This window comes from Bombus impatiens, unplaced genomic scaffold (genome assembly GCF_000188095.3).
Source record: "Bombus impatiens unplaced genomic scaffold, BIMP_2.2 scf_0217, whole genome shotgun sequence".
NCBI lineage: Eukaryota > Metazoa > Arthropoda > Insecta > Hymenoptera > Apidae > Bombus > Bombus impatiens.
Genome location: NT_176636.1, coordinates 123,377 through 142,873, shown reverse-complemented (window position 1 = coordinate 142,873; position 19,497 = coordinate 123,377). Strand labels below are relative to the sequence as shown.

General features: G+C 43.1%; 1 protein-coding gene across 2 annotated transcripts in view; it reads right to left on the bottom strand.

The window, feature by feature from the left end:
* LOC100740531 overlaps window positions 1-7,811 on the bottom strand; it is a 58,680-nt gene extending 50,869 nt beyond the window's left edge. For both annotated transcript variants that reach the window (XR_002946375.1, XM_024366396.1), the window contains exons 1-2: window positions 7,806-7,811; window positions 35-39 (exon numbers count right to left, since the gene is read on the bottom strand). Coding sequence is in view for 1 of the 2 variants with exons in the window: in XM_024366396.1 (XP_024222164.1) it covers window positions 35-39; window positions 7,806-7,809 (9 nt within the window). In the remaining variant the exon portion in view is untranslated. The remainder of the gene's footprint in view (window positions 1-34; window positions 40-7,805) is intronic.
* Window positions 7,812-19,497: the final 11,686 nt, after the last annotated feature.

Below are 19,497 nucleotides of genomic sequence, written 5' to 3'. Positions count from 1 at the left end.
GCCGCCTTTTCTCTACACACTCCCTTTCTATTCGACTGGCTTTCGGTTCTGCCTTCTTTTTTCCGCTGCTCCAACTAGCCCGTTTCCGGTTCCGTGCCAGATTTCCCGCTGCGCGACCCTTCTCTCCGTGCTCTTCCAACCGATTTTCCTCTCGCTCCGACACGGTCCTAAGCATGCGTGCTTTTCTATCGCGCCACGCGATTAATGCGAAATTCTAATAGGCGGGCAATCGCTTCGCGGTGTACCGCGTTGCGTAACACGTTGATTCCGACCGCTTTTAAGGCATCTTCGTGTATTCCCATGAAGCTAAGGAGAAACGTGGTTTACGGTATACATAGACCAGAAGGATATTATTTAAAGATATTGAGTTAGGAAGTAATATGATCTTCGATTCTCGTATTACGAAAGGCACAGTTTGAACAATTCCGACTCATATTTCGCGTTTGATTAGGCTTAGGGTTAGGGTCAAGTTAATTAAAATACCATTAAAAGCCGATTCCTTGGAAGCTTGGAACACGCTTCGAAGCTATCGATGCCCACCAATACTTTAATATTTATGCGAGATTCCTCGATCATCTACAGGGATAAATATCCAACGTTAGCTTGATTATCGCCGAATCGATGTCGACTACCACGGTTTAATTGCAGCGTTCGCGGTCTAATAAACAACCGTGTATTATATAACCTGTCCGTGTAATTAACACAGATTACTGCATCGTATTAATTTAGGATTTCGCGATGTAACCGAGTAAACTGTAACGCGTTTGTATAGCTCGCATAAATTCCTCCGGTTTAAAGCATCGTTTAAATATGTTTCACTGGATGGCGCGGTAGAAATTATCGATTCTATTAATTCTCGTCGCGTACGTTTTCTAGTTTCGAAAAAATTAGACGAGCGAACGAGTGGCAATCTTCATTGAGCGACGAAGGCCATCGGATTATTTTGTCCTTCGGCGATGATGCGTTCTGAAACACTTCGAATCGTGTTGGATATGTATCGAGCGTGTCGTAAAACGATCGACTTATTAATAATAATTCGATCTGGCTAGTCGCCGTATTTTCCATCCCGTTGGAAAATCTATTTATGGGCTTCTTCCAAGATCGTCAAATCCAATTAGAGTTTAATTGACTGCAGTTTCGTTAAAAAGGGATTTTTTGCACGTGTAATTACAGCGTTATAATTCCATGCGTTACTTTTGTAATTAAATCCGAGGAAAAGTCGCGGAAGAAATATTTTCTTTGGCGGTTTTGGTATGTCATTCTTCGTGTGAACCAGCTCGTTACTTTCCAGGTTCTCCATCTTTCCTGCGTGTATACTTTAACGTAGAATCTGTTTTTTTTTTTTATTATTTTTATGAATTTAAAGGAGACTAACAATTTTGTTTCCCAAAACTTAGCTTCAGACGTAAAATAAGCTTCTGGCTTGCTTGTTCGCTGTTACAACTACCGCGTCACTTACGTTTGATAATTTGAATGATCGAGTTACGTGGATCCATCCTTTACGTTATTTTATCCACGATTGTGCAACAGTTCTTCAGAGATCGTCGTTACGTTTCGTTTTGAAAAATTTGAAAAGAACGAGGAAGTAATAATTCCATGAAACTGATTATACAATCATGCAAAGAGAGACAGGTACATACTAAACCGAGTAAGAAACGTTTTGCCAGTAAAAACAGGTATTCCGTGAGAAAGACCTCGCACGCGTTCTTACGTTTCTGTTCGTTTATAACGAGATTTGCAAAAAAGTTACGCAAAGGACGTGCTGGTTTTTTTGCCATTTTACTGTAATTTTTCTGTAGAATACGCTTGTTCTTGACTTCCACGTTAGTCATAGTAACAGTAGTCGTTACTTGAAACCACTCGAAGGCAACCAGCAGATTCATCGAATATACATCCTGCCAAGTTTTGTGATCTTTTAAGTATTTTCAATGCTCTTTTTCGATATTTTCTTTGACACCGATATTTTATCCGTTTCATAGAAGAACTATATTCTTTCCTCGATATCCCCTTTTCCTTCCGCGTTTTTTTTCGTTATGTTTGCTCTAACGCGATTCAAATTATTCAACTTTTTACTCTACTATGCTTGTACCATAGTTACTTTTCTATAATTTCATTTTAATTTAATCGCGTTGCTACATATATGATTTCACGTGTACTTCTAAACTATTCATAAATCCTGTTCACCAGATGCTGTTCGAACATATGGTGTGCTACTTTTCTGAATTCCCGAGGAACCGCTATACAACGCGATTCTCTGCGACATTGACCTCCGTACCCCGTTCATAAGATCGCAATATCCGTTTACGTTCTCAAGATCGTCTTTAACCCTCGCTATGTCTATACGAACAATTAACATGAATTTACCGATGATTACTCCTTAACCTCCAACGCATCGCAGGATGTCGTCAATCTTCGGACGAATCGCTACGTTCTACGCTACTCTATACTTAACGGAGAAAGTATTGGTTTTGTGCGTGAAATTTTTAGCTCACGATTTTTTGGCTAATTCCTCGCTTACAGTTATCTACATCGTTTCCGCTTTATTTACTGTAATAGTTAATTTCGTTCACGTAACGTTCAAATTTAACAGAGACTAGATTTATCAGCTAGATCTTCAACCACTTTATGTAAATATGAATTTCTTGCCAAAATATCTTTCACGTTTGATGTTTGAATAACGTTAGACACGCGTTACGCAACGTTAAACACGTTACGAAACGTAAATTCAATCGCGAAACTTTGTTAACTACGATCCTTCATAGGAAAATGATACTGTTCGCTGTTATAATACGAAGGATGCTTCGATAGATCGTTGCCAAACTGATGCAGCAAATTGACTGGATGAAAAAATCTAGTGGATAAAAAAGGTACAAACGAACGCGAGTCTAAAAATGATTTATCGAAGACGTACAAGGAGCAAAGGAGAATCATCCGTTAAGTACTGTTGTAAATGCTTCTCCATTTCATAGCTACATTATAGTTACTGATTGATGAGTAAATAACTACATATCATCGCTGTCAATTATTGGCTTACTTGACCCTACGAAGCCTTGATAATTTATTCTTATAAAGTAAAAAATTCTATTTTTATCTTAGAAAATAAAATTGATTCTCTGTGTGTATTTGATAGCCGATAGAATAAACATATAACGATTCTGACACGTTGAATCGCGTGGTTCTTTAATTTTGAAAGATCATCTCCGAATAGTAATCATAATAAAAGATAAATTAGAGGATTGAAATGTTTCGTGATAATCGATGTTCGGTAAAATAATTAATCATATGCCGGTTTGAAATATTTTAAATATTCATTAGGTATCAAAATTTGTCTTCGAGCTCGTCCGATCAAGATTTAGATGAACAATAATGCCTGAGCATAGCCCGGTCGTGATAGCAAAAACAGGTACCGTTAGCGGATTATTAATATTCATGATGTCAGCGATACGCTCGGGCATTGCGATACAAGGTTTCCTTGTACCCTATTCATCGAACGTGCCTGTTTCTCGGAAAAACGAGCAACTGCGTATCGGTATGCAAGCAATAATGCAACACGATTGATCGTTGTGCAACGTTGCACCGCTACCGATACTGTTTCTATGGTGTATCAACGTTGGTCGATGCGAAACTCGGCTCGTTCAACAGTTGGTCACCAATGGCCAGGATTCTGAAATTTATTTTTACCTGTCGTTACATTGAAAAACTAAATTATAGTAGACACCGTACGTAGCAATAACAGCGTAGATTCAGCGACGAAGAAAAATCGTAGTTATCGTGGCGTATTCAGAAAAATTATTCGAGCAACGATAAAAATCTCAGTGTACAAGAAGCACCGTGAAATCTATAGATTCCATCGCTCAACTATCGTTAACTATATTATCCTCTAACTTAATTAGAACTAACAGCATAGTTTAACATCTTCCACTTCCTCTACGTCTCTTCCTTTCATCCAACCTGCCAATAACTCAGCCAACTAGAATGTCTTTTTTCATCTACATTTCTTGCCTCGCCTTCCGAAAGGAAAGAAAAGATTCGAAAGAAATCACACGGTATACTCCCTTTCGTCGCTTCCTCCTTCGAATTCCCCGTTGATTATTTGCCCCCTTGTACAAACACACTCGCGTATACGCACATATCGTCCATTACGGTGTCGAAAACGCTTTCACGTCCCGACACCTGCTAATTACTCCGGAACGCGGAGAATATTGATGGCAGTGTTTAGACGAGAAATTGTTACTTGGCCGTCATTGTCCCCGTAATTACCGGTCGCGGAATGATTATTGACTTGCCACAACGCTGATTACAACGACGAGCAGCGGCTCCGTTCATTGTAGGCTGGGGACGCGCCGCGCCGGCCTATTAATACGTTTCTCTTCTCTTCGAAGCGTGTTGACCGAGGTCATGGATGGAACAGAGAGAACATCAGCGCCCCTATAACGTGCATCTTCGTTTTGAATTATGCCTCATTGTGCCTCGTCTGGAATCGCGACTGGCATTGTGCTAAGGATACGTGGACGTGATTGTTTGCCTTTGACTCGAGTCACACCCTGCTAAGCATTTTTTTGCATTTTCTCTCTGTTTCTTCGCCTCTTTCCTTTTTTCGTGTTTCTCGGCTGTCTTTCAACGGAGAAACGCATTTGCCAGATACTTTATCGCTGGCGTTATCCCCCGTGATAGATTCGATGAACGCCCCATGATTATACGCATTGTCCGGTTACGTTGTTTCGTCACGTTGTTGTTTCAGAGTGGTCGAAAGAGAGCGGATAGTAGTCGATGCCAAGTATACTTGCCTTGATTTTTGTTTCGATCATCGTCGGCGTACGATCGTCTAGCTCTGGTTCTTTTGATGCCGTAGCAGGTTTGTTTAGAGGTTTCAAAGCGAATCGTTCGAATAAAGACGAGATTGGCAGATCGAAACGAAACTCGCGTCTTGCACGAATCGATGATAATCCGATATTTCTCCACGTTATTTTAAATCTTCTCTCTTCTTTCTTCGCATTATCGTCGAAAACGCTTGGAATACTCGGAGAGGCTTTTAACTTGGACTAAGCCTCACGGCCTCGTCGCCAGTGATCTCCAGCTCACTCGCGTCGATCGCATGCAGAATCACATCGCATTAATTACCATACGCATGCCGTGTTGCGTGGTCGTTTTACCTGGTCGTTCGAGTGAAAGTTTCCGCGAATCTCTAATCTTGCGCGGCGCGGATCGCCGAGAAACGGCGTTAATCATCGACGATTCACGTCCGGTTGAACGTGCTAATGCGGACGTTATCAAAGCGTGTTAACTTGCGTGACATCCTGAGCGACGGAGCTGCCTGTCGGTTTTTCCGCGCCGCTCAAAGGGACGAGTGTCATCAAACATGCCGTACGTATTCCCCGGGTTTGTACACCGCTCACGAGTCTAGTAAGTACGCGAGTACATGCGTGTACTCTCGCACTCGCTCTCGCATACACGCGTGAACTGGCCTTAACTCAGTGGTTCTCCGTCGTTGCTTCGGCAGAATTCTACCTCTCGAATCGTTCTGTCATCGAAGAAAAATGTGTACGTATCATCGACATCGTTTTCCACGAAACGAAGTTGATCCGAGGAAAAATGAAAAGGACGTTCCGCGCGGAAACAGCCTTAGATACATGGGGAAAAAATGATCATTTCTCGATTTGTTATCGAAACGATCGACGTTAAATTATTGCGAAGATTTAATTAAGACAGGAGGATAAGTTTTATCGAATAGCAGGAATATTCGCTTAATAGACGAAGTTTAGATATCGCAACGGATAGAGAAAAGATTGAGAACCGTCGCGTCAGTTGCCTGCTTAATCATTTTCTCCAAAGAAACGTTCAATGTCAGTTTAATCGCGCTCCCTTGACAAACTTCCATTAGATAAAAAGTAAGAATGAAATAAAAGAAGTAATTATTATTCACCGGTCGGAATCGTACAGCGCATCTATACGTTGGAAGCTCGATACGTAATCATCCTCTCGTAAAATTTCATATATCTTCGAACCATATCTTGCTTCGTCCGCGAATAAACAACGTTATCAATAAACCATTGATTTATAAATTTAGCGAAACACATCTTCTCGAAATAATTTCACAACTTAATCGCTTCTATCGACTAACCAGCCGTCAAACAGCCAGGAATAATGATTTTATTCAACCGTGGGTCAATATATTTCTCGAGGAGAGCGTAGCGTAGCCATTGCTGGCACACGGAAGCATATCGTCTATCGCTGCAAGACGGATGACCTTCCGAAGGTCAGCGCCTTTGCTCTTCAACGTCGCTGGAGTTGCACGCAAAACTATTCCGTCGATAATCCTGTACGTGTAACAAATTGAATGCATTTAATTAAGTTTCGGATGGAATGGCAGCTTCGGTAGAATAATATAAGGTACGAACGCAGTAATGCAAATAATTAACAACTGTTGAGGATACAGACCTTTATTAATGCGCCTCGAGTTCGTGCGAGCGTAGAGCGAAACACCAACCAAGCGTTTTCCTTCTTTTTCCTTAACGAACACAACGAGCCCGAGGGAAGTTGTAAAAAAGAAGTTACATCTTTAAGATCGAAAGCCAGTTGTAAAATCGAATTTTTCTCCTACGGATATGCATCCCTGTAAAAATAGGATTATGGATCTTCGTGCCATTTCGCCTACTACCCGCATCGCTAACTCCGGTTGCGGTTATCAAAAATCGCCGAAACGATCGATCGAAATCTACTTGTCAATCGACGATTTTAAAAGTTTCGCTCAGTCCGAAGGATGACCAGTCATAATTCTTCGCGAACGGGATATCGATCCTGCCAACTAACGACGCGTCATTCAACGACAAGATCCCACGATCCTGATGCTTACGTAAATAATTGCCGTTCCAGTTCGCGTTTGTTTGTACGTCGCATTTGCACGCTTAAGCTTGATTGCATCGTGGTTGACGCGACGTTGCGGCACGCAGTCCTCCTCCATGTTAAGAGGCAATCCCGTGCAGAAGTGGTACTGCCGACCTTGTTTTGCAACAATGTTATGGATGTACCACACGTTGCACGAGGAATGCGCAATGTTAAACAGACGATGGTAATAATTTCTATGGCGCTTTACAATTTACAAACGCGAACTGAGACGCGCGGAACTTTTATTTCCTTGGATCGCAATTTGTTTCACCAGGCACGGAATTTAGCGAGCGTGTACGTTAGAGCGTAGTCCTTTTCGGATTATAGGAAATAGTTTGAACACTTTGAAAAATACAGCCTCGATGATGCTTCTTTTCTAAACTTCGGAACAGTTTCCAACCGACGTGCCAAATAAGATTGTCGCTTTTACGAAATAAATATTTTAGATATAATTATCGCGTTCAACGCGCGATACAGCTTTGACGCTTTAATAGCAGCAACGGCAACATCACCAGTCGACACTCGCATTCCACGTCGACCGAACCGCCATGCTATCTGTCGGTGAAACACGCGTTGACTCTCAATCAGCGGTGCCCGGTGGAAAAAAGATCGATTGGGACGCGCCACGGAGGTCATTAATCGGCCTATAAATAATCATGAATCTCTGTAAAGGGAAGCGGCTTAATGAAAATGTCAATGATGCCGCAAAAACGGAACTTGCGTTCTGCCACGGAACAACGTCATTCAGCGGTCGCACGCGGTCGCGATCGATCGGGACACGGGCGCGGTTTCTTGCCCGATTGCACGCTCTTTTTCACGGCGTTGATTTGCGCGCTGGGCATTATTCGTCATCGCGGACACCTCGCTTGACCGCACCACGGCCAAAAAAGCGAGCCATACCGCGTTTCGCCACCGGGGACGCATCGAATCGCGGTTTCGACGCTTATTTCCGCTTTGTCTCCGAGTCCAAACTTTTTCCGCCGCGATATTACCTCGCTCTTGTCCCGTTTTATCTTTGCTTTTTCCCACCCGTCCTTATTTCTCCCCCTTTTTTTCCACTTTCCTTTGCTCTTTCTTTTTCGGCATCGTTTTACTGCCTGTTTGACCTGTATAAATGAATTGAAAGCGTGGGTCTCGTTGCCTTACCTTCTTTGGTTCGTTGTGGTTTACGATGTTTTTCACATTACCATCGAATATATATTGGCAGTTTGATCCGTCCGATTTTTTAAGGTGGAACGTTAGGTATTTCACGGATAGACGAAACGATTGTTCCCGGTTACTTTGGACTTCGTTTACTTTATAAAATCCTACGCAACGTTGCCCGTGATGCGATCAAGTTGCTCTTAGTATTTTAATAGCAATAATATTGCGAAATGTGGAGTTTCGCGATTTATCGATTAAGAATTCTCCACAGTGTCGTGTATATTTTATTCGACGCAGTGTATAATTACAGGTATTTGTATAAACACTTGCCAATTTACTCGTAACAACGACGAGACAAGCGGGAAGCGAGTTATACTCATAGCGGTACTTCTAGTTGCCGCCACCATGGGGTTTCTAGCGTGACAACGGAACCTCTGTTTCTTACAAGTCCCATATCCAATCATAGATCCATCAGAGTAAATCATTTCCTTATAACCTTTCCTAAACATACGCATTGCCTCTTAAAACATATCGCGATGCGTCTATAAAATAAAATTACCTTTCAAATATAGAACGACGTAATTTTCTCGTTTAACTTTTAATAGCAGCAACATATCCGAATTAAGCAAATTATCGTTCTATCGTTGATACGTTAAATCGGTTTCCATTTCCTCCGAGTCTCGATTCGATCAAGAAATAGTTATCGAACGTACCAAAGAACGAATTTTACATTTTCAGCCCATCATTTCCTGTAGGTACCTTACTCACGATGACCGACGATTCCTTCGCAAACAACGTCATTCCAGATCCAACTTTCTCATCGAATGCCAGAATATCGATTAACATAGTTGGAGAGCTCTGGCGAAAAAGGCGAGCTTTAGTGAGAAACAATCTCGCGTTCGAGATCTGGCTCGCGAAACGTAGAGACCGTGGCAAGAAGTAGAAGCCTCCCGGTGGTCTCCGTTTTTACGGTCTCGTACTGGTTCACCAGCTCCAACTTCGTTAGTCCAAGGCTGTAGGCGATGCGATGTATTTATTCCTAGCTCGTAAATTGCGCAACCCTTGCTGCAGCGTCGCGCCCCAGGTCCGATTATTAGTAATATTTAACAATGCAAATAACGCTAGGTGGAAACCGCTGCCACCACCTGGTCGCCATTTAAGGGCGTACCGTCGTCGCAACGGGCCGCGGTAACCCGCAGAAATTAACGCTTTGCAACGAATAAACGTCGAAAGACAAATTTACATTGGCCTTGGTGCGCGCGCGTTCGCGCTATTACGCGCTTGCACTCGCCGGTACTTTTACGAATATCGTCCACGGAGAAAAAAAAAGAACATATACGCGGCCAACGAATACCAAATACGTGAGTCATCTCACAGTGTGGCTACTTTGTTTTCCGTCGTAACGCGCCCCGTAGCCTCGCGAAAAGTCTCTATCACGCTGACAAGTTACTCCAAAGTCACCTCTTTCGAGCCTCGTTTCTTTCCTTTTTTCGACACGGGGATCGAAACGAGGCGAGCCTCTCGCCTACGTCAAACAACGACGATTTTTACTATTGTCGTTGGCTTTTAACGCGACGGGTCGAGTTTCACGTAGGGGATGGTTTCGCGTTGCACGTTGCAAGTGGTCGAGTTGACGAACTCACGACCTTTGGTTCGAAAGATCTTTGCAACGCGAAATTGAATTTTCGATAGATTGCGAAATGGTTTTCTCGGCTAATGATTCTCCAGCAAATATCTCGTCTCGCAGCTGTCGGTAAGTTTGGAGATACGATTAATCGAGTTGTGCTAAAAAAAAGGGAAGAGGTATGCAACAGTTCTCATTAATCTGTTTATTTAAAATCTCTGGGAAAAATGTTTTACGCGATTTATCTATTTCATTGATTTTTATAACGAAGAAAAATACGCAGGAATAATTCGCGATACGATTCAACGTAGAACGTTTTAACATTCGTCATTCTTCATGGAGAAATCCTGGTGAGCGATGTTCGATAAATACGCACGCTGAAATTTCTTTTTGACATATTAGCGAGCATAAAACGATGCAATTAATTCTTTTCACTTACGGCCTGCCTAGCTGGACCAAGATAAATGTTCCAGAAAAGACATTGCACAACGGGTCTCGCGCGCGTATGTACCGAATATTTCATCGCGGATACAACACACTAAACTCAAACTGTATTTTTCTATTTCGTTGTGACGTTCTCTTGTTGGAGAAAATATTTGGAACGGCTACACCGCCATAAGATATAAATAATATTAGCCTAAAGTCAGGAATACCGTTCGCGTCCTTATCGTCGAAGAACAAATTTTCTTCGATTAGAAAATTGTTATTTCTCTAAGTAAATTGTTATTCTCTCTAAGTAAAATTATGGTTGCGAAACACGTAGCTGACACAGGAATACAAACGGCTTCGTACTGCCGTAGTTCCATCGTATCGAAAAACACTGTGTATAGTAAAAAGGCAATACAAAGTCGCCTTGCTCCTCTTAACCATTCATAAATATTAAACTCTCAATTTCTCTTATAGTCATGTTCGCGCCATCTTGGGCTCGGAGAGCCACGGTAAATTGTGCAACACGGCGATGATGCATCGGGCGTGCATCTGACCATGCATGTGCATGCACGCGGCCAATCTTTGATCATTTGCCATTTTAAATTTTAAACTGTTTCGCACGGTGATCGAAGCTCTGCGATTTTTCCTGAACGTTACAAAGGCACTTCCTTCGATCGTTAACTCGACACGCCTCGTATAAATGCCCAACGCGCTAAACTTAACGAGTTAGACTTAACCGAAGTTGGAGATTTTCGCGCGGAGAAAGTAATAGTAATTAAGAGATAAATATAAAGGTGTGTCGCGTACATGTATATCGGCCTATGCCATAAACAGTAATTACGAAAAGCGGAATCTAATAGAGTTTTAATATAGGCGCTGTAAGAGGAAGAAAAAGAAGGCCAATATTATTACGGTACATAGGGATAATCACACAAATTTAATCAAAGTAATAATATGTTTACCGGAAGAAATACGATAAAACAAAGACGAAGAAAATGTTGAAAGCAAGAAGGTTTCTATTAAATAAATCGGGAAAAACTTTTTCTGATTATAGGTCGAAAGCAGTGGGAAACGCGGGCTTCGTGTAAGAGTAGATCTTTAACTGAAGAAGTAATGATGATCTACATCAGTCTGTACGTGAAACTGGTAGTTACTAAGAGTTTGCTATAGATTGGCTAGATGCTAGATATTTGTAGATATTAGTATCTTGTACAGGACCATTAATATTGATTAAAACTATAATTGGATAACTAGCTAGATTAGGTTATTAGCTTCGGCAGATTATAGCTGAAGTACTTTCAACAGATAGATTAACGATAGCTCATCTTTCATAACCTAGCATCTTGCAATTTAACATTTTACTATCTCTAATACCACTTCGTATCTTTCCTTAATCACCCTAATTTTTCCATAGATTCTACCCGGTAATAACATTTAACAAACACCTACTGTGTACTCTGGTGTACCCTACGTTCGCTCTTTTTTCCCCCTTGCTCTTTAGTTAATTATATGCAAGCATATTTCACACCTCATCTATCTTCATTTGTTTCGGAAATCTTACCCTAATGCGCCTTACAGTTAAAATTAACTTCATTTAAGGGGCTCCTAGCGTTGCATAATCCAAGTAATTAATCAAAGTCTCGTAACATGAAAATCGGTGATCTCCATTTATTGCGACGACACGCGGGCCTCGATCGACCGACTCGTGTCGATGAAATCCACGTATCGAAACGCGAACCGTTGTTACTCGATCGAGAAATCGAGAAATCGCAAGCAACGGGAGGAATTAACGGACTCTTATTAAACATATAAATTCCAATTATACGAACTATTTGTTAATCGACGAGTTCGGATAAATGCGCTTGCAACGTATTGCTTATTCATACGATAATACGAAGCGGATAATCGTTTTTCGGTTGGTTCCGTAATTGGTATCTCGCGGCAAGAATTTTAATTACCCTTTCTTCGAAAGATCGCGCGCGGCAAATGTTCCATTAACGAGCACTTGGTTCGTGGATTTTTCATAGGGGACGCGAACTTGCGACCGCAAAGCAACTCGGCTCTGTACAGTTATTCTGTCATTTCCGTGCGTTCGACGGATGCTCGAGGACGAGCGAATGTACCTCGGCCGATTACGCTTTACGAGCGAGTAACGAGCCTCCAGGCCTCTCCGTTGAACCTGAACTGGGTCACTTGGATTGTTCAGGCTGAAGGGAGACGCTGGATAACGAAGAGACCGTACCGAGAGACCACGGGCACAGAAACAGCACGACGATTAAAACGAAATCGTTCGAACGAACGTTACCGTGCGTAAGATTAACTGCATCCAGCGAGAAATTGGAAAATATAGCGTGTTAGATAACGAAAGGAGGAAACAATAGCGAAAAAGGACGCAACGCGGTCTAACAAAATACAGAAAGCTAGCACAACCTCCAAATAAAATCCAGGCATCGGGGAAAGAAGAAAGCGACAGATCAGAGCTGGGGAAGGTTTCGTGGACGATAAAAGCAACGCGTGCTCGCGCTAGCTAGCGTGTGTGCGCGACCGATGTCGATCCCGGTTAATATTACTACGGCATTGTTCGATGATTTTTTTTCCGTCGAACGAAGATAATTCGAGGCATACCGGGTTTATGAGTGTATCGCGGGACAGCCAAGGAATGCCTCTAAATACCGGTTACAGGCCGGGCAATGCTTCCACGCGGCAAACTATTATTTCTGCTTGTGCACCGGTGGATGTAGGATTTGCCGCGCCAGTCGCTCGTTCATTTGTATCTGTTGCAACGATTGCGCGCGCGTTCGCCACGTATATACGCGGCCACGAGGTGGCAGGATACGAGCAGATTTTTCACGATCGAAGCGTTTCCAGCATCGCATCGGCCGCGATCGCACGCGAGCCGCGTATTACACGCGTTCTTGCGAATCGTTCGATTTAACACGCGTGGCCAACGTGGATCGCGTGGCTCAACCCTTTAGCCACGTAATTGCTTCAACAACGAAACACCAACGTTCCACCGGAATTCACCGTCGCGTCGGCCAAACGATCGGAACTCTCGGTTCGTCGGATCACGGTCGGATACGTACTTGTATGTTCTTTTTTTGTTGCACACACGTTCTTCGTTGGTCGGTGAATTCGATGGAGTTACGCGATCTCGTGACAGGTAAAGCCTACTTACAGATCTACAGACGTTATCTATCGATATGTACGCGTAAGCGAAATGCAGAAGATAGGAAATAGTTTGGCTGTTTTTCTTTTTTTTTTTTTTTTTTTACAGAAAAACAAGGAAAAGGAATTAAAGTGAAAAGTAAAAAGAAAAGAAAGTAGAAGAGATAGGACCAGGTTTACTGGTAAAAGTGTGAAATTGTCCGAGAATTTTAGCGATGTAATTTATGGCGAAATAGCGTAATAAGTTTATCCGCTGACGATTTGATTATGTCTACTACGTTGATGATGGCTATTTGATGTTTATTTTCTGGTAATAACACGTTAGAATATCATCATCTGGTGCCATGAAATTTTTAATGTATGAGAAGTACATAGTCGTTGACGTACGCCGCGTATCTTTTACGACTCATATTTTACAAAGAAGCCCCCGTATGAGTATCATCGGACACTATAGTTAATATAACTCGGAAGAATGGCTTGTCGGAAGATTCAACAAACAAATTTTAACGTAATCCAAGTTACGTTGCTGAGTTACGCTAAGGCGGCAAAACCGCGCTGTGTCGTAACTCTGGTATTAGTGGACTATTAATTAGAGACTGATCGTCCAGGATGGGCACGAGCAACAAAAAACTAGACAGTCCAAATAATTACGTTAGCCGCGATAAATTGACTTCTATCTGGTACTTGGGCTCATCTATTTCCCGCGGAATAAACAAACAGAGAAAAAAGGCCGACAATTGCCTGACGTAAAGCGAGCAAGCTTTTTCCACGCGTCCATAAATTTCACTACTGTTAGAAACGAACGACTAGACGGACTGGTTTCTAAATTGCTCGCTCGACTTTCCTATGAATACACTCTCGACCAAGGAGAAAGCCAATGAACTAATGAATCGTCAAATCGATTTTCTCCTTTAACCAGCCTTGCTCATCCTTGATCCGATGTATCCTTGCTCAAGCCCTTATCCGTTTCACTTGGATACGTATACGGAACCTGTACCGCTGCATCCTATTCCGCAAGTACCACCCCGACGATCGACCTTCGACCTCCGTTCGAACGAATCCATCGATCCTTACGGTCGATCGATATCTCGTGAGTAGCAAGGATAAAACGGGTACGAGCACGAGCACGAGCACGATGCACGAGCGTATAGTATTTGTCACAGCGGCGATCACACGGGCATCGACACTTTCGCAATGTGTTCCGCGTGCTCGGCGTATCTTGTGGCCAGAATACCGTGCAATCGCCGTTGATCGACGAAATATATGTACACGACCGGCGTAGCGTACCGAGCCTCGGCTTTGTTACACCTTTGGCGAAGTCGCGAGCGCGCCCGCTAAATTACGCGTATCCGTGTCAAACGCGTCGTTAAAGATTATAAGCACATCTGGTTACCGTAGAACCTGGAAAAACCGATGCAATGGTAGGGGAACCTGGTATCTGGTTCTTCGGCCAATGTAATACGTATCCTCGTGTTATAAGAAAATTCCACTGTTCCTACGTTATATTTCAATTTATCGGAGTTCGCTGTTTCTGCCATAAAAGCATCGGTACGCTATTGTATACAAAGGTTTCACGTATACTTAGAATATCGCCGTTTCTAAGAAACCTTTCAACATGCTCCCTGAAAAACCCGTTCATTCCGCATGATTCGTGGGCGTGCGGACTCTCAGCCCCTATCACGCGATGTATCCACCAATCACGCGATAAACCCGTGAGAAAACATCCATCTCCTCTTTACTGTACGACCGTGCTTCATCCTCGTTCGAATCTCTAACCCAGCGTATATCGGCCCGTGAAAACCGATCGAGTCTAACCACAGTAATACGTATCGTTCGCCGATAAAAAAAAATTACCATGGCAAATGACGGTACGCCGACGGTAGCTTCTAGCCGGATAAGCCTTCGCAGGATGATGCGCGCGTTTTGATTCGCGGCTAGCCTTCCAGACGGACGTTAACACCTCTTATCGTGCCGCATGGCTATGATAAATGGCTTACATAACAGTCGTAATGTAGCCTCTTTATTCTGTTAGCGAGAATCGTAATAAACGGCGGAGCCGAGGCTTTGATCAACAATTATGGGCTCCCGGGGGAACGTTTCCCCGAATGCGGCTCTGCCGGTAATACGTGCATTTGCGCACCAACCAATTACCGTTCCGGGAGTCATCCGAGAAATTGAATCTTTATCGACCCCTCGCAGTTTGCGTCGTTTCGTTCCGTCTTCGAGCCGCGACGCGATGGAATTATTGCCGAGCACGCTAGTCGAAACGCGAGGTTCGGACCGTTTTACGACACGCTCGAACCGAGTTCGACGGCAGTTCGCTGTTCGCTGCTTCGTGCATCCATTATGTTTACGATTATTTTTCGAAATTCAGTGCTCCGTACGAAAATGCAAGGATACCGATTTCGATCGGTAAGCGAACAGCAATGTCTCTGTTTCGTTTCAACGCTAAAAAAATGTGGTAGCGAAGGAAGCTGGAGAACGAGTAGCGAGTAAAGGAAAATTGGTTTTGAACCGCCGTAAGGCAAATAGTCGCAAATATTTTCCTACGATCGTTTACCTGTATCGGAAGGACGATGGCAGATTTGCAGTCTGCGCGGAGATTTTCAACGCGACAGGTGGAATCGCTATCCGGTGAAAAGAAGGAAAGAGCAGCAGAGTCTCGTTATTCGGTAACCCGATTCTAAGGCAAGAATAACGCGCGAGTCATCGATTTACCGGTCAGCCCCGTGAACAATTTCGTGCACAGTTAACGCCCGTGGCTAGGGATTCAGCCTTCGGGGTTCGTGTATCGGCGTTCGGAGGCTCGCTGGTACGAGCTGCGCGTTCAGAGCATTTGTCGCAGTTATTCGAGCCGATGCGATGGTGCAATAACGGGGCGCACGATAGTAAATCCTGATTACTATTACTGATACGAGCGCAAAAAGCTGCCCGCTGGTAATGCATACACGTTCGCCACTGCGTAAGCGAGTTACACCTACACGCAAAGAACGTTGAATACATTTGAGACGCGCGTGTTTCACCACGGGGAGATAGAGAAGCCTTTTAACGAATGTTGGAAAGTTCATTGAACCCATTATCGCTTGCCTCTACCGAGCTAAGAATCCGAACAATCGTGGCTGACAGTCGGCTGGCTAGACAACAACGGTGTTACACTTAAGAGCTGCCATCGGATAAATAACTGCGGAGATGTTCGAGTTGGTAATGGCTGTTGAGTGTATAGTGTGCATAGTGTTTTTCAGATCTTCTAATGTGCAGTAGTTTAGTTTCTTTTCTTCTTCGCCTTTTGTTTATGCTTTGCTCGGGTTAACTCTTTACGGTGACTTCCGAGCTTTGAAAAGAAACGAAGGAACGATGAGTATTGGGTCGTTTCGAGCCTCGGTATTACTCAAATGAAACGTTTATACGAGTTTAATTAAATACAGTTCAAACTTACAACGAAACAAACGCATACAACGATGATTTACTTAACGATCGAATCAATCACAGTAAAAATTAATATCGTTTCGATGTCGTTTCGCAAATTTGAAGATATTTTTCAGTTACCAGTCATTTTTCGGCAGCAGTATCTTGGCACTCTTGCCAGCGGAATTCCGTTCCAGAGTATAGAGTTCCATCCAAAATGAGTGCAATTGCAACTGCATAGGTGCACGAAATGCATAATAGTGGCATATGCAGAATCCATTGTGAAACCATCTAATTTTGCCTCATAAAATTATTTTCCTTTTGTAATCGTTTGAAAATTATAGCTTAGCTTACTTGAAGGAGTTATCTCTAGTTGTGAGTTGAGCAATTCTTCTGGAAGATGGATAACGAGGAATTTAAGTTAATCTGGATCCTAAATGGTGTAAAATTTCTACATCTATTTTTACACGAATGAAAATTTCCTGGTTTTCACGAGAATTGCACGTTTCCGTTTCAAATGAAAATAAATAGATAAAATTTAACTAGCAAAATTTATCTTATCTTTAGTCGCGTATCTCGATTTCCACTTATTTCACTTTTCAAAAAAAATAGGAAGGAATTACTTCATCGCTAAAACATTCATGCGATAGTATTCAGAATGTAGAGAGGTTAACTGGATATTAACCAGTTTATGTCGCTATCGTTCCATCTAAAGTTCGATGAAATTCAAACTCTTCGAAATGTTTGCAACTTCAAACGAAAAGAATAAAAAGGAATGGAATGGAATAGAAAATCTTACGTTTTTCCAAATATTAATCGGTCTCGTCCCGTTCCGCGGTTCGACGTTATCCGTGAAATTTCATCGCGTGACAGAAAAGTTCAGATAGTTTCTAGGAATCTCTCAAATTCAGTCTCGATATCATACCATAGAATTTCATTTCACGCTAAGAAGCAAGAACAAAAAGGATCCAAAAGCCACACGCAATTACATACGCAATCTTCCATTCCCATCTATTGCCGACAAAAATCTTCGGCTCGAACGAGCACGCGCAGCAAAGAAAAGAACAAAATACGTATTCTTGTGTCATAAATCATTTTCATTATTACCGCCTGGGGGATCAGCGGGAATTAGAAATTCCGTGATCGAACCCGAACAAAGATTCCACGTCGATTTCCTACGTTATCTCGACGAAACTTCTCAAGTTCGAGAAAAAGTAGATTCTGTACGCTCGATCGTCGTGAAAGACTTGGCCAGCGGGAGCGTGAAACGGTACTCGCGTAATCAGAATTTCCCCTTCGGGACGAAAGGTCATCGAAAACTCGCCAATGTCCCGGCAGGCTCATAGATCTGTCACTGATGGTGACTGGTTCCATTATGCCTGGTTTCGAGGGCGAGAAATCCAGGTACCCATAAAACAATAACGCGGCTTTACACGCGGACGTCCGGCCATTTGAGCCGCACCAACCAAACGTTTTCACGGTAACAATCGTATTCTCACTTTCAATAAACCGCTCGGTCGTAAATAACCGGCGCAACAAGCCGCGCGCGTGTGTGTCGACCGGGAAAAAGTACGATCTTTCGCCGTGCATTTTCAGCTCGCGTACTCGTAGCTGTTAGCCCGTTCCTTTCTTTGTTAGAAGCGTTCTGTAAGCTTTTGCCCCGCTGGATAAATTTCATTACATTTTTCCTCTCCTCCTCTGCTTCTTGTTGGGTTGCACGAGAGATCGCGGTGAAAATGAAATTTTTTCAGAACGACCGATCGCTAACTTTGAAGCTTAGGTCGCTTAGATGCCGATTAAAGACACTTTTACGCAAAAGACGAAAGCTCGAGAAAGGTTGGATAATACCGATCTGAGAAACCCAGTGTTTCTGTCAAGGATACCGTGTCATCGAAACAGTCGGCTGGAATTTGCATCTATACGATATCTCTGCATCGCGGATTACGTTTTCATCGTCAAAGATAAAAGATATCGTTCTCCTTCCCCAACGATGGAGCGTGGCAGGAAGCTCAGCCTTGCTACGAGTATAGCGATGAAATACAGAGAATAACAAATAATCTGGCGAGTGAATTTTCATTGAACGTGATTCCGCGACGCTCGAGATTCTCGCGTTTCCTCTTCTCCTTCTCACGAGGGTGATAGCTATTGAACGCGGTGCGGATTTACAGGTATTCCAAGTGAACCACCTGTAAATCATAAATACAAGGGCGGACGCGATATTGTTGATCGTAAATCGTGCCGCGTCACTTGCACTGAAAACTTTGCCTGACGAGGTAGAACTGGTTGCTTCCAGTTCGCCTTGGTTCGGCCTGCTGGTTTCGTTCCGTGGGCCTCGCAATTATCACGAAGAAACGTATGTGTAACGAGCATCAGTCGGAGTAATAATTTTTACGCGTTATCGATGAAGATCGTTTAAGTTTCAAATGGATTGAAATGAGCCAAGTTCCGAGGCAAACGCGGTCGAGGCTAAAGAACGTATGCAGCAAAAAACAGCGAATCGGGTTTGTACGTACAGAGAACGCGTTATATTCCTTGCACCAAGACTTGGCAAACTGCGTGCGAAGTGCGTAAACGCAAGTTCTACCATGGAAACCATAGACAAGTGAACGCAACTACGCAAACTATGATCAGAAATCAAGATTCGACGGAACGTTTTTCGCAGCGTGACACCGAAGTCGCTTGACGCCGAAGAAGTATCCACGAGCCAGCGAGACCAATTACAGGTACAACGTTCCGCAGGTACGTATATCTGCCTCGAAAAGAAGCAAGATTTAACAGTGATAGAGGCGATAGCAGCTGGTCCGGCCTCTACGGGGAAATCAATTCCTGAGATCGGCGGTGCGAGA